This window comes from Perognathus longimembris, chromosome 14, assembly GCF_023159225.1.
Source record: "Perognathus longimembris pacificus isolate PPM17 chromosome 14, ASM2315922v1, whole genome shotgun sequence".
In the NCBI taxonomy this organism is placed as follows: domain Eukaryota; kingdom Metazoa; phylum Chordata; class Mammalia; order Rodentia; family Heteromyidae; genus Perognathus; species Perognathus longimembris.
In genome coordinates this window covers 231190-245213 of record NC_063174.1, presented here as the reverse complement: position 1 = coordinate 245213, position 14024 = coordinate 231190, and the positions used below count along the sequence as shown (strand labels likewise).

At 41.1% G+C, this 14024-nt stretch overlaps 2 gene segments (V, D, J or C); both read right to left on the bottom strand.

Moving 5' to 3' along the window:
* LOC125362953 overlaps nucleotides 1-14024 on the bottom strand; it is a 436105-nt gene that overhangs the window by 376480 nt on the left and 45601 nt on the right.
* On the bottom strand, nucleotides 12565-13446 carry LOC125362957. The segment is given in 2 exon segments: nucleotides 12565-13149; nucleotides 13359-13446. Coding segments are annotated over 2 exon segments (399 nt in total).

Genomic DNA, 14024 nt, shown 5'->3' with positions numbered 1-14024 from the left:
GATCAGAATGGCTACACCTGCCGTTTTGGTGGGTGCATTTGCTTGGTAGATCTTGCTCCATCCTTTCATTCGAAGCCTGTTTTTGTCCCTTGCTGTAAGGTGGGTCTCTTGTAGACAGCAGATGTCAACTTTTTGTTTGCGGATCCATTCTGCCAGTCTGCTCCTCTTAATCGGGGAGTTTAAGCCATTTATATTTAAAGAGATCAAGGATAAGGGTGTTTTTTCTCCTTCCATTTTCTTGTTGGGCTGTTTTTTCCTGTTTTTTTTTTTTTTTTTTTTCTTCTTGTCTTTAGTGAGCTGGTCTTTCTGCTGGACTTTGGCTATTGAAGTTTCTTTCTGATTCTGTCTGTGTGTCTTTTACAATCTCTGTTGGGTGGGCTTCCCCTCTTAATATTCGCTGTAGGGCTGGTTTTTTATTCACATACTCCTTTAGCTCCTCTTTGGTGTGGAAAGATCTGGTTCTCCCTTCGAATGTGAACTCCAGTTTCGCTGGATATTTGATCCGAGGTTGTAAATTGTTATTCTGAAGTACTTGGATGGTGTTCTTCCACTCACTTCGAGCTTGGTAAGTTTGTGTGGATAAGTCGGATGTTATTCGAATCCTCTTCCCATTGAAAAAAGTTTCCTTCTTCGCTTTGGCTGAATTCAGAATTTGCTCTTTAATCTTGAGGTCTGTAGTCTTGAATATTATGTGCCTTGGGGTGGTTTTCCTGGGGTCTGGCCTGCCAGGTGTCCTATAGGCTTCGGTTACCTGGATGGGGTCCCCTGTGAGATTGGGGAAGTTTTCTGCAATAACTTTATTGAGAACATGATTAAGCCCTCTGTTCTGATATTCGGCTCCTTCTTCTATTCCAATTATGCGCAGATTATATCTCTTGTCTTTGTCCATTAGTTCCTGGATTAGTCTTCCCTGAAGCTTCACCTTTTCTTGGAGTGTGGTCATTTTCTGGTTGTTGTCAGCTGCTTCATCGTCCAGGCGAGAGATTCTGGATTCTATATGGTCCACTCTTTGTGTTATGGTTTCAATCGCGGAGTTTATGGATGTCAGAGAGCTATTCATGGTTGTCATATCAGCTCTGATCGTGGAAATTTCTTCCTTTAAAGAGTTGTATTTTAAATCTATTTTTTCTTGCATTTCAATTCTCAGGATGTGGAGATTTTCTTTAAAGGCGGCTTGCATTGTATCCATTTTTGCTTCCATTTCTTTAAACGAGGCTTGCATTGTATCCATTTTTGCTTCCATTTCTTTCTTGGCTTCCTGGGTGTCCTTCCAGATTTCTGCTCTAAACTCCTGGAATTGTTTTCTGATTTCATTTCTGACGCTTTCGATCATTCCTGTTAACATGGCCTCATTTGCTTTTTTAGTCTCCATCTCCTCTTCAGTCGTGCTGTTTTTTGGAGCTGGCGAGTTGGCTTGTCCTTTGATGAACTGAGTTATGTTTCTTTGTGATTTGCGCATCTGGAGGTCTGTGTAGGTCTTCCCTCCCTTCTGTGTAGGCGTGTCTACGGCAGCAGGTGCTGTGGCTGTGGCCCCGCCCACCAGTGCAGGGCACGCCTACCAGAGCGGGCGCTTTCGCCGGGGACCCCGACCTCCTGTGCACTGTGAGTCCCCTATAACAGGCACTTTAGCGGGATATGCCTCCCAGAGCGAGCCCTGGGTTGTTGGGTTGTGCTTGCGCCCTCCTGCGAGTCCGTTGCAGGAGGCAGTATGTGTGGGGCCCAGTGGGATTGACTGTCCGGGTGTGGCTTGGCACCCTCAGACCTCACCTCCGCTGCGAGGAGGGGGGACGTGATCAGGCTCAGGTGACCCTGCTGGGCTGGTATTGCCCACCAGTGCCTGTGATTTTAGTTGTAAGTGTCCGCAAGGTCCAGGCGCCTCGGGTGGGGCTTGCCCTGCCAGCCGTCCCCCGGCCCCTGTTGGGAAGGGGACGGGGCCGGTTCTGCCAGTTCAGGAACCTTTGGGGGCTTGGGGCTGTTCCGCCCTTCCCCTGCTAAACTGGCTTCCCAGCGCCTGATGGGAGCTTCCCGCCTGATTTGGGGGTTCTTTGTTCCCTCGGGTGTGGGGAGGGGGAGGGAGGGAGATCTAGCTTCTTTTCGGGCTTGGGTCTCCCGTTGGGGGAAGGGATTATGGGGGACTCACTTTTGCTGCTTTGTGTGTGTGTCCCGCGCAGCCGTTGGCCCTTCAGGGGTTGGCGAAGTGTCGTGGTGGCTTCCCCCGTTCCCTCTTTCTGCCGCGCTGGGTTCCCTTGTCCGAACCCGGTGTGGACCCGACCTTCTCGTCGCTGCCGGTGTGTGTCTTGGTCTGCACCCTGCCTTGTGTCCGTGGGGTCTCCCGCTATATCATAATTTCTCTTTAGATGTTAATTTGGTAGGCAAGATCAGACTCCAGGTCTATGGTGTGTTTTTATGTTATATATAGGTTGATATAATACATAATGGTGCCTAGAACATGAAGCACACAATTTATATTAGTGCTTATGTTAATGGTTGAACTTTCTTTAGAAAGTAAATTTAATTGACTTATGAAAACTCCTACATATTGAAGTCCTACTTCTGCCAAGTTTTGCAACTATTTGGGCAATTGATTTCACTATCTAATAGCATTTTCATATAAAACCGCTTGCCATTGTGTCTTCTTCGTGTGTGTTTATTCAGATGTATGCATCTTTATTATGCCTTCTGAATTTTAGGCTCTGCTTTTACAGTCTCATCAATTCCAAGATTATTTTTAAATCTTGAGATTTTGTACTGTGCTTAATATTTTATCTTTTAAGTATGTCATTTGACTTATTCAATGTAAGAAGTCAAATTTTCAAGTGTCTTTTGAGTTGACCTAGTGAAGAGTGCAAAAAACTGTGACAATAAAAATGAAGTATTGAAATTATATGGCTAAAAAATGAGCTGAAGTAGACACCTGACCAAATAAATAAATAAAATTAAGCAATATATGCAACAAACTCAGTATTGTCAGCTACTGATGAATTCAAATCTATGATGAAGTCTCTCAGTTGAAATAATGATCATCAAAACCATAAGCTTGTGATGCTGGTGATGGGAATAAAATGATGGAGGACAATATGAAGTTTTAGAAAAACTAACAATAAAATAGTCATATATTGGGGCAGGGAATATGGCCTAGTGGCAAGGGTGCTCGCCTCGTATACATGAAGCCCTGGGTTCAATTCCCCAGCACCACATATACAGAAAATGGCCAGAAGTGGTGCTGTGATTCAAGTAGTAGAGTGCTAGCCTTGAGCAAAAAAGAAGCCAGGGACAGTGCTCAGGCCCTGAGTCCAAGCCCCAGGACTGGCAAAAAAAAAAAAAAATAGAAGTCATATATTTGATCCAGCTATCCCACTTCTGGGTGTATATCCAAAGAAAATGAGATGAGCACATTGAAGAAACACTAGCATACTGTTGTTTGTGGGGCATGGTTCACAGTAGCTAAGGTATAAACATAAGCATAAAGAAAACTTGGTTGGGATGGCCACTGGTGGTTCACATCTGTACTCCTAACTCCTTGTTAGGTTGAGATGTGGAAGATTGCTATTTGAAGCCAGCCTAAGCAGAAAACTCCATGGAACTCCATCTCCAAAATAACCAGAAAAGGCTAGGCTATTAATGTGGATCAAGTGAAAGAGAACCAGCCTAGCAGCTCTGAATCTAGCAAGTGCAATGCTCAAACTTCAATAACTTCAATATTGTGACTCCTTAACATATATACAATTTTAAAATATGTGTTTTTTTTATGCTTGTAATTTTTACAATTACTAAACAAGGCAAAAAATACCACATAAATAAAGTTCAAACTACAACATTAACATGAAGGATATTGTCCTGAAACAAAAGACCCAGAGGACATTTATTAGAATACAATTATATGTAGTAGAATGATGGATAGAGAAAGGGAAGGATTAAGGGAGAGAGAGAGAGAGAGAGAGAGAGAGAGAGAGAGAGAGAGAGAATACAAAGGAAACTAAAGAGCTTGAAAGAGCATAAATTCTGCAAGGTATCTCTGCCTTACAAGCAAATGGGGTTCCAAGTATTGGCATGGCTAGATTTTCTCTAAAAAGATTCATTCCTCTGTAGTTCAGAAGGCTGCACTGGTGTGCTGGTATGTGTCATGTGTTGTGGGCAGAGAAGCAAGTGATTCAGGTGGGTTTTAATTAGGGCATAGAGGAGAATTAGGTTGTGAAGTTTATTGAAGACTTTTAGGAAGACAATTCTACAGAACAGGGGATTGATACAATATAGTAATTAAAAGACAATTTACCATGATTCAGAAAAACCATGAGATACTAAAATGCCCTAAATTGAAGGAGTAGCAGAAACTGTATTCAATGACTATTTTTTCCTATTACTTACTAATAGAATCCTGATTTTGATGTGAGTAGCAACACAGTAGGATGGAACTTCGTCCTGATGCCCTGTCTCCCTTCAGATAGAGCGGGTAAGAGGTCTGGTAACATCTGGTTAGTGAAATGTAAAGAGAAGCTTCCACAGCAGCTTCAGGAAAGGATTGGCACAGCCGGTGAGTACCCATGGCCCTGTGATGCTCTCTTTCTGTCTGGAAGGTGGATAACACTGAAGGATCCTTAGCTGTTTTGCAGGAGCATGAAAAACAAGTGATGCCTGAAGGATGAGAAATGTTGAGCTAAGAAGATCCTGGGTCTTTCAAAGCGTCAAGAAGCAATGTACCATGGTAGAATGCTAGACATGCTTCTTATAGCACTTCTTCATATGAGAGGAAAAATAAATGCTAAAAAAAACCCTCAGTCAGTCTCTAACAAATAAAAATGATAGATAGATGGAGAGAGGAAGAATGGTTGAATATAAGTCACGATGTCCAATGCCCATGTGTGAAAATGAATCCAGGTAACTTGAGAGGAAGGTGGGGTTGAAGAGATAGGAGAGAATGCTGGAAGGGTGGCATTGACCCAGATGTATTGCGCTCATAAAGTGACATGCTGAATCAAAACCCCTTTATACAACTACTTAAAGACAATACAAATAATTTAAAATTATAAATAAAATGCAAGGTGAATCATGGTGTGGTTGTTCACACATCCTCTAAGATACATAGGAGGTAGAGGTGAAAGCATCAGTTCAAATCTGGCTGGACAAAAAGTGCAAGACCCCACAAGAAATACGCTAAACCATTAAGGCTTAGGAGTTTGGTTTAAGGGGTAGAGAGCTTGTCTGATAATACCAAGTCTTTGAGTTTAAAATCCCAGAAACATTAAAAACAAAGCAAAACAAATTTATTACTTCATGAGACACTGAGTATGTCAGCATGGAGCTGACTAGCCCAGACCTTCCCCGGTGCTCTGGGCCCCTCTGACACAGGTAATGCTGATGGGGCAAAGCCTGGCTGCTGTTCAGAGCTCTGTCCTGAACCTCTGTCCCCTGCCCTCCTACTCACTCCTCATCAACATGAGCACAAATACAGAGGCCCTGACTCTCTCCACGCATGTTTTCAGTGGTGTCAAGACTGTGAACAAAACTATAATCAGGATGCATGTATCCTATAGGATGAAGATGGAAGAATAAAAATGGATACTTTGATCTTTGAAGAATTGCTTTGAAAACAGAATAGTTAAATTTTTTCCTGAAAGTTTATTTTAAATTATCTTTATTTTTTCATTTTCAGTAGTTGTATAAAGGGGTTTCAATGCAACATATTAATTTTAAGTAAGACCCAGTAATTAAGAAGATGATATTTATACATAGATGAGAAAATTATGAATTTCTTAAACTTCTTCATTGTCCTAATAAAGAATTTGAGGCTTGGAAAACACATAGTCAGGATCAGATTCAGACCTTGGGTGCCATTACTCCAAGATTCAGCTCTCCACTTCTCGTCTTATTCATCGTCTCCACTCCTCATTGTGAAGTGGGTGTGTCCTGAGATCTGTTTCAATCCCCTGAAATGCAGGAAAGTGAGTGACCTCAGCATCTTACAGACCTGCCTCAGCCTTGAGGCTGCACATAGCACAGAGAGCATCTTCTGGTTCTGACCAAGCCTTCCTCATGCTCACCAAGTTCCCAGGGCTTCATTTTCCTAATGAACCTCAGCATAAACCAGAGGACAGTTGGTACTTAAGAATCCCTGTCTTTCATAACAAGTAAGGACTTAGAAGGTCACTGCACTGAAGATGAGCTTGAAGTCAGATGCCAGGAGGTGCAAAGCCTGGTATTTCATTTTCCCCACTCCAAGTTCTAGCCCTTGGCAAACTTTCAAGTGCTTCCAAAGAATCAGAAATCGGAGAGGAGCTCACTTTCCTGATTGTGAGGGCCTCTGATGTTGAGCTGTGAGACCTGAAAGGGTTAAAGAACTTGGTTAAAGAGCCCACCCCAAGTAAGTAAGATCAAAGTGCTGAGGTTGACAGAGGTAAAGGTTACTACCCAAAGTGTGTTTAAATCAGAGCTGCTTGGATACTAAAGGCTTAAGGTCTTAGAGAAAAGACTGGTATCTGTTTTAGAGATGGAGTGTTTCATTGCTTCCTTCTTCTCCTTATGATAAGGGAGTCAATTATTTCTATGTATACAAATTATACCTCTTATTAATGGTTGTAACCACAAGAGAGATTGATACCCCAATCTCTGCATTTATCTGTAGTTGCTCCTCCCCCTGTACTGAACTCAATAAAACCTCTTGCTAATGGGATCTTGGGATCTGATAGCAGGAGATGCATCAGGTCCCCTGGTCCCCTCCAAACCTCAGTTCTCCAGCCTGGTTTCCCATTATTGTCTTGTTTCTGGTCCTGGCAGCCAGGGATACCTAAATGCATAGACTCCCTCATGGGAATACATAACACAGCTTTCCCAGCTGCTGGGGCCTCTAAGCAGCGGCTCTGGTGAGGTTAGAGTCAGGACTGCAGGTGTGCACAGAACACCGTGCATCTGTGGCACAGAAGTAAACAGCAGTGTCTGCAGGCTTGGAAGTTAAGATGGACAGGGAACTGCTTCTGGTGGAGGTGTCCAGGGTGACTCTTAGCTGTCCTCTGCTTTTCTCTCTCTCATTTGACCTTATTAAAATTAGCATGGTGGGGCCTCTGCCAGAAGCCTGTCTGTACCACTGCAGGGTCATTGTAGTAGATTTGTAACTGCAGTTCATCGTGGCATTTTCACCCTCTTGGATGCTCAGGGTCTGAGTTTTCTCCTCTCCTTGTTGGCTGTGCACCCCTAGAAAGAAACAAGCCAGAGACCAGAGAGTCAGTTGATGTGTTTTCAAACCACATTCCAAATTCAGTAACAAGCTTCAACTCTAAACCATGTGGCTTTGAAATTTAATGTCCCCGTTCCCATCACTAACAGTCACAACTCACTGGCCAGATGAAACCACACAGTCACCAAGAACACTCGCAGGAATTTCTCCATCCTTCTGTCCTTGTAAGATCCCAGGAGATACAGCTGTGGGCCCTAAAATGGTGCCAGACTCTTCATGCACAAGTGTGAGTTCCTCCTGTTCCTGAGAAGTTATCTAGATCTTCTGCCACACAGAGTACCAGGCTTTTTTTTGGTTATTCATTTGTTTCGTTTTACTTTTGGCCAACCAGTCAGAGTCAAGCTCCTTTATTTGTGTATATTCCATATTCATAATCAACACACACCCACACACTCCCCTACTGATGCTTGAAAAGCAGAGATTCTGAGATGGAGGCCCTGCCCTCTGGTGGTGGCTGCAGCACTCTGCTAGGAGAATGAGCTCTGGAAAGGGGAGGTGCGTAGAGCTGATGCAGATGTTTATAATCACTGCCTTTATGAACTCTAGTCCCAGATCAGAGTAAGAACAGATGCAGTTTAAGTCAGGCTAGAGATCAGTAAAGGAACAATGATGGAGACAGAACAGCTTTGAGAAATACTGTTAGGTTTCATATAATAACTACAACCTTTAACAAAATATCTGTGATTTCCTTTTGTGAAAATAAAAATAATTGCCTAACGCTAAAATTATGTTATATATACATCAGAGTTAATGGATGGGCAAGAGACATGGACTCTAATTGGGTTAAGTAGAAAAGAATGGGGTTTGTCTCAGAATTCCCAACAGGGTTAGGGAACTGGACTCAAATAATACACAGACTGGAATAGGGTAGAAAGCCACCATGTAGAGCCACTCCTTTGTGCTGCCCTTCTCCTGAGGTCCGGCCCAGCAGGCGGGGCTGGCAAACTGTGCTGCTGCTCTGCCATCTCCATCATCTTTCCATTACAACCACTCCCCAGAGTAACTTTTGTCTTCCTTTTACGGCAAAGTAACTTCTGAGTTAAAGTTTGGGAGCAATGCATCCTCATTCTCTCCTCCTTCATTCTTTCTGATTTATACACAGAATATCCTAAAAATTCTAAATCACTTGTGAAAACTTCTAGAGGATCTGTGCCATAATTTTGGCTGCAGCACCAGAGCCCCTTTTCTTCAGCAACAACAGAATCAAATCATTACTGTCAGATGGCGCTACTTCCTTTCTTTCCACAAGTATGGAAAGGCAACACTACCGTTTTTATCTGTTATCTGTCTTTTACAGGAAGGTAAACATACACTGAATGAGTGAATCTCTACTTGAGCTGAGTGGTCTGACTGTGAACTTGGCATCCTCTGGCCTCCTGCAACAGAAACAAAACCCCAGATAACCCTTGTTATGCATGGAGTTATGTTTCTACAGCGCTCACAGGCTGATGCCCCAGCCCCCAGAATCTCACAATGTGGCTCTAATTCGAGGTAGGACCTTTCCCTGTGTTTCTTAGAGTGGTCCAATCTAAGGTAGCTTGTGTTCCTATAAGAAAAGGTTATGGATATTTGTGTACGGAACTGCATATTAAGAAAATATGTTTACTGAGATTGGGTTTTAGAGAATAGAACATGTACGGGAAGCCCATAGCTGGCATTTCTCTCAGATCTCCACAATGTATTATTAAATGCTTTATGAAGAAAGGCACAACTTCTGTCTGCATGCCTTTTGATACTATTTTAGGGGCAGGCTTTGCTATCCTATCATGTGAGTCAAATCACAAACAATTTGGAATTATATACCCATATGTAATGTGGATGTATAATATACAATTATACATCTACAATTTCTTTTTTTAACATTTTTATTATGATTATAAAGATGGTGTGCAGAGGGCTTGCAGTCAGTTACATTAGTTATGTAAAGAGTACATTTGTTTCTTTTTGGACAGTATCACCCCATTCTCTAGCTCTATCTCAGTTTACCCCTCCCTTCCCCATCCACAAAATGGATAGTCATTTTCAACATAGTGTCTCCTGAGTATCACTGCTGCATTTGTTCACACTTTGTTCTTCCATTTCTGTGCCCCCTTTCTCCTCCCAAAGTCATGAATTAATGAACAAACAAGATAAAATGAAAAGAAAACAAAAACACCAAAAAAGAAAGGAACCCTCTTGTTTCCATTTCCTGAAGCTCATTTCAATAAATATTATTTTGTATGATCGGATGCACATAGGCATTGTGTACATACAATTTCTTCAACTTGTCAGAGTAAATTATACTATTTCCTGGTCTTGAATATCATAATAAGAAAGTAAAGTCTGATACTGTGAATTTTTGTAGCAAAGATCTATTTTCTCATTAGCTTTGCTATTGTGCTTTGAAAGATTAAAAATTTGGGTGTGACACTGTGCCATAAATTAGTGTGACGTCAAGTAAAATGCCAAAGAATTTTTCCATACCTCCTGTATTTTGGCTGATATCTTACCATAGGTTAACTATAAAATTTTTGTGAGATCACTGGAATAATTGACTTTAAAAAAGGTAAAAACTCAATGACTTTTAGATTTTTCATATATCATTAAGATCTATACCCATCCGGGCTCTGGTAGCTCACATCTGCAATCCTAGCTACTCAGAAGCCTGATCATGGAGGATCAGGATTTTTTTTAAGTATTTAAATTTTTATTATGATTGCTGACAAGTCAATTGGTTTAAAGATATTTTATTTTTGCTTGTAGTTTTGGAAGATTTTTTTTTAATTATAGAAACTGGCATGGCAATTGTTTCATCAACACTTTGAAGAAGTACTCCTTCATCTTGTAGTTTCCATTCCCCAGGATAATATTTTGAGATGATTTATTCATGTCGTTTTGTTCACTCTTTTAAATTTGAGTAGTACTCAATGTATGATTATATCACAATTTTTAAATCCATTCTGTTATTGACAATTAGGTTGTTTCTAAATTTTTGATTATTACTAATAAATCTCCATAAACCATGTCATAACATAAGTTGTTAATCTCTTCCATAAATAGCTTGGAATGGATTATTGTTTCTTATGGAATGTATATTTTAACTTTATAAGGAGAGTCATTGCTAAGGGAAAGTCCTAGCACCAATAGTCTGGACTTCTAGTCCATACTTCTCAGTTGCTCAAGAATGACAGTTGGTTTTTACATCAGTGCCTGTGTACCATTCTGCTCTTTCACCTCACCTCTTTTTTTTTTTTTTTAAAGTTTTTAGTATAAAACTGATGTACAGAGAGGTTACAGTTTCATACCTTAGGCATTGGATACATTTCTTGTACTGTTACCTTGTCCCTCATACCTCCCTCCCTCCTCCCCCTTTCCCCCCCGGAGGTGTTCAGTTCACTTACACCATACAGTTTTGCAAGTATTGATTTGTTGTTGTTTCTCTTATTTTACCCTTTGTCTCTCAATTTTGGTATTCCCTTTCAATTTCCTAATTCTAATACCAGTATACACGGTTTCCAATATACTCAGATAAGATTACAGAGATAGTGTAGATACAATCACAAGAAGGTGATACAAGAACATCATCAACAGTATAAACTACAGATACACATGTGATGTTGAAAGTAGTTACAACTGTGATATAACAATCATTTCCATAAAATGGAGTTCATTTCACTTAGCATCATCTTATGTGATCATAAGAGTATAGCTATTGGGCTCTTGTGATCCTCTGCTGTGGCTTGCCTAAACCTGTGCTAATTATTCCCAATAAGGGAGACCATCGAGTCCATGTTTCTTTGGGTCTGGCTCACTTCACTTAGTATAATTTTTTCCAAGTCCTTCCATTTCCTTACAAATGGGGCAATGTCATTCTTTCTGATAGAGGCATAAAATTCCATTGTGTATATGTACCATATTTTCCTGATCCATTCGTCTACAGAGGGGCATCTGGGTTGGTTCCAGTTTCTCGCTATGACAAATTGCGCTGCAATGAACATTGTTGTGCTTGTGGCTTTACTGTGATTTTGTTTGTGGTTTTTTGGATAAATACCCAAGAGTGGGGTTGCTGGGTCATAGGGGAGTTCTATATTTAGCCTTCTGAGGAATCTCCATACTGCTTGCCAGAGTGGCTGAACCAGTTTACATTCCCACCAGCAATGAAGTAGGTTTCCCTTTTGGCCACATCCCCTCCAACAACTGTTATTGTTAGTTTTCTTGATATATGACATTCTTACTGGGGTGAGATGGAATCTCAATGTTGTTTTGATTTGCATTTCTTTTATGGCCAGTGATGTAGAGCACTTTTTCATATGTCTCTTGGCCATTCTCATTTCCTCATCAGAGAAGTCTCTTTGTAGGTCTTTAGCCCACTTGATGAGCGGGCTATTAGTTCTTTGCGGTTTTGTTTTGGAGGAAGGTAATTTTTTTAGTTCTGCATATATTTTAGATATGAGGCCTTTGTCCGTTGAGTGGCCGGTAAAGATCTTCTCCCAGTCTGTGGGCTTTCTGTTTATCTTGCAAGCTATGTCCTTTGCCGTGCAGAAGCTCTGCAGTTTGATGCAGTCCCATTTGTCCAACCTTTCTTTGATTTGTAGCCTTTCTGGGTCATTGTCAAGGAAGTTCCGTCCTGTGCCAAGGAGCTAAGTGTTTCTCCTCCTTCTTCCTTTAGTGTTTTCAGGGTGTCTGTTTTGATTTTGAGGTCTTTAATCCATTTGGAATTGATTTTGGTGCAGGGTGATATATAAGGATCTAGTTTTAGTTTGTTGCATGTGTTGAGCCAGTTTTTCCAGCACAATTTGTTAAAGAGGCTATCTTTGTTCCAAACTATTGTTTTAGCCCCTTTATCAAATATTAAGTAGGCGTAGTTCTGTGGGAGGATCAGGATTTGAAACCAGCTTCGGATGACAAATCCAAGAGATTCTTGGCTTCATAACTACCAAGAAGTCCAGTTTGAAAATGTGGCTTGAGTGACAGACACCAGCCTTAAGGGAAAAATCGAAGAGTGTGAAGACTGGCAAAAGGTGGCGGGGGGAGGGGGATCCCAAGAAACCTATACTGAATTATTCACTGCATTTATGTATTGTGTGTTCATCTTCTGTTCCACCAAATTACTTCTGGTACAGTTAAGAGCCAAGATTAGAATCCTATATATTTTGTATCATTTAATTTAGCATGTCAGAATCATATAGTGCGATATTCTGCATTGGATAGCTGTGATACAAAACTGGATTAAAATCAACATTATAATTAATCAATATTAATATGCTTCAATAATAAGATAGAGGAAGGACACTTTCAGGGACAATGTTAATATTGGCATTATTTAGGTGAGAGTTATTTGGATATTATATTTAAATTCCTCAAGATTTAGACATTAAAGGGACCTTTTTGTGCATTCCTTAATTAAAAGGTTTTAGTTGGAATATTAAGAGAAAACTGGAAAAGATTTAAACCATATTAATAATTTTACAATTAATATTTTTAAATCCTCTTAGAGAAAAATATTCAATCAAACCCTCCCTACAATTGCTCTCAATGCCCACGTCATCGAGAGCCCAGCCAAACTGCTCTGCCTGGGGTCTGTGCTCCATTTCAGACTTTTCTGGTTTCTGGTAGGTTTGGGTGCAGGCTGCAGGTGTCTGGAGAGCACTGTGCACTCACTGCGCAGAGGTAGGTGGCTGAGTCACTGAGCTGGGAGCCTCTGATGTGCAGGGAAAGATAAAGGCTGGCTTTGTTGAGTTGCACTGTGAATCTTCCCTCATCTTTATCACCATTGGAGTATGCAGACACCAGCAGCTCAGGGCCCTTCCCAGAATACTGTCTGTACCATCTGAAGTACTGAGAAGCAGTGTCTCTGTAAGTGCAGTTGAGAGAGGCTGTGGTTCCCACTGGAACACTGAGGGACTCAGGGTGCTGCTCCACCTTCTGTTGGCCGCTCAGCCCTGTGCAGAAAGAGAATGGTCAGATAGAGGACAATGGAGGACAGGGGCTGCTCTCTCTATAGAAAATAATTCTCTTCTATGGGTTTCCCTCCCTCCCTTACTGAAACAGTGAGGACCTTCATGTTTCTCCTTACAAGCCTCGGACAGAAAACAGTAGACTAACAACTCCCGTCACTGAAATTTATGTTCCCATAGAAATGCCAACTCACATCTCAAGTGAAGCCACAGGATCAGTAATAGGACACTCAAGGATCTCATCCTTTCCCAAGGAGGATGAACATGAAAGCTTACAAGAAAGTAAATCTCAGTATTGTGCTTTAGAAAATACAACAGGATCTATCCTCCAACTAGAAGAAGAGTGTCTTTTCCCCACCCCTGCTGCACCAACCAACTCCTCCCCTCCTATCTCACTTAAGAGAATGTCAGGGGTTTCTTCTTGGTCCTTGAATAGACACTGCCCTCCTGTGGTCTCTCAAACAAATATTCAAAATGTAAACTTCTTACATGAAATGTTAAAAGTAAAAAAAAGGTCTCTTAGAGATTTCGGCTAAGTTTGCTCAGAGTAAATATGGGGGTCATGATGTTTGTGTGTGCATTTTATATTACACTTTTTCTGAATTAAATAGTTACTTTCCAAAGGCTATCATGCACTAAAATATTCACAACATTTTTATGTGGAATTGTGGGTGTTGTTCTCAGGACTAAGCTGCATTTCACACTGTAGAGATCTTTTTCATATCAATCTTGGCACCGTCAAGTCATTCCTCATCCCTAACTTTTAATAAAATTTCCTGAAATTTAAAAGAATCTTCTCAACACTGGCTCAACATCTCCTTAACAGAAATAGTTCTTGTTCACAGCCTGAGCAACATTTA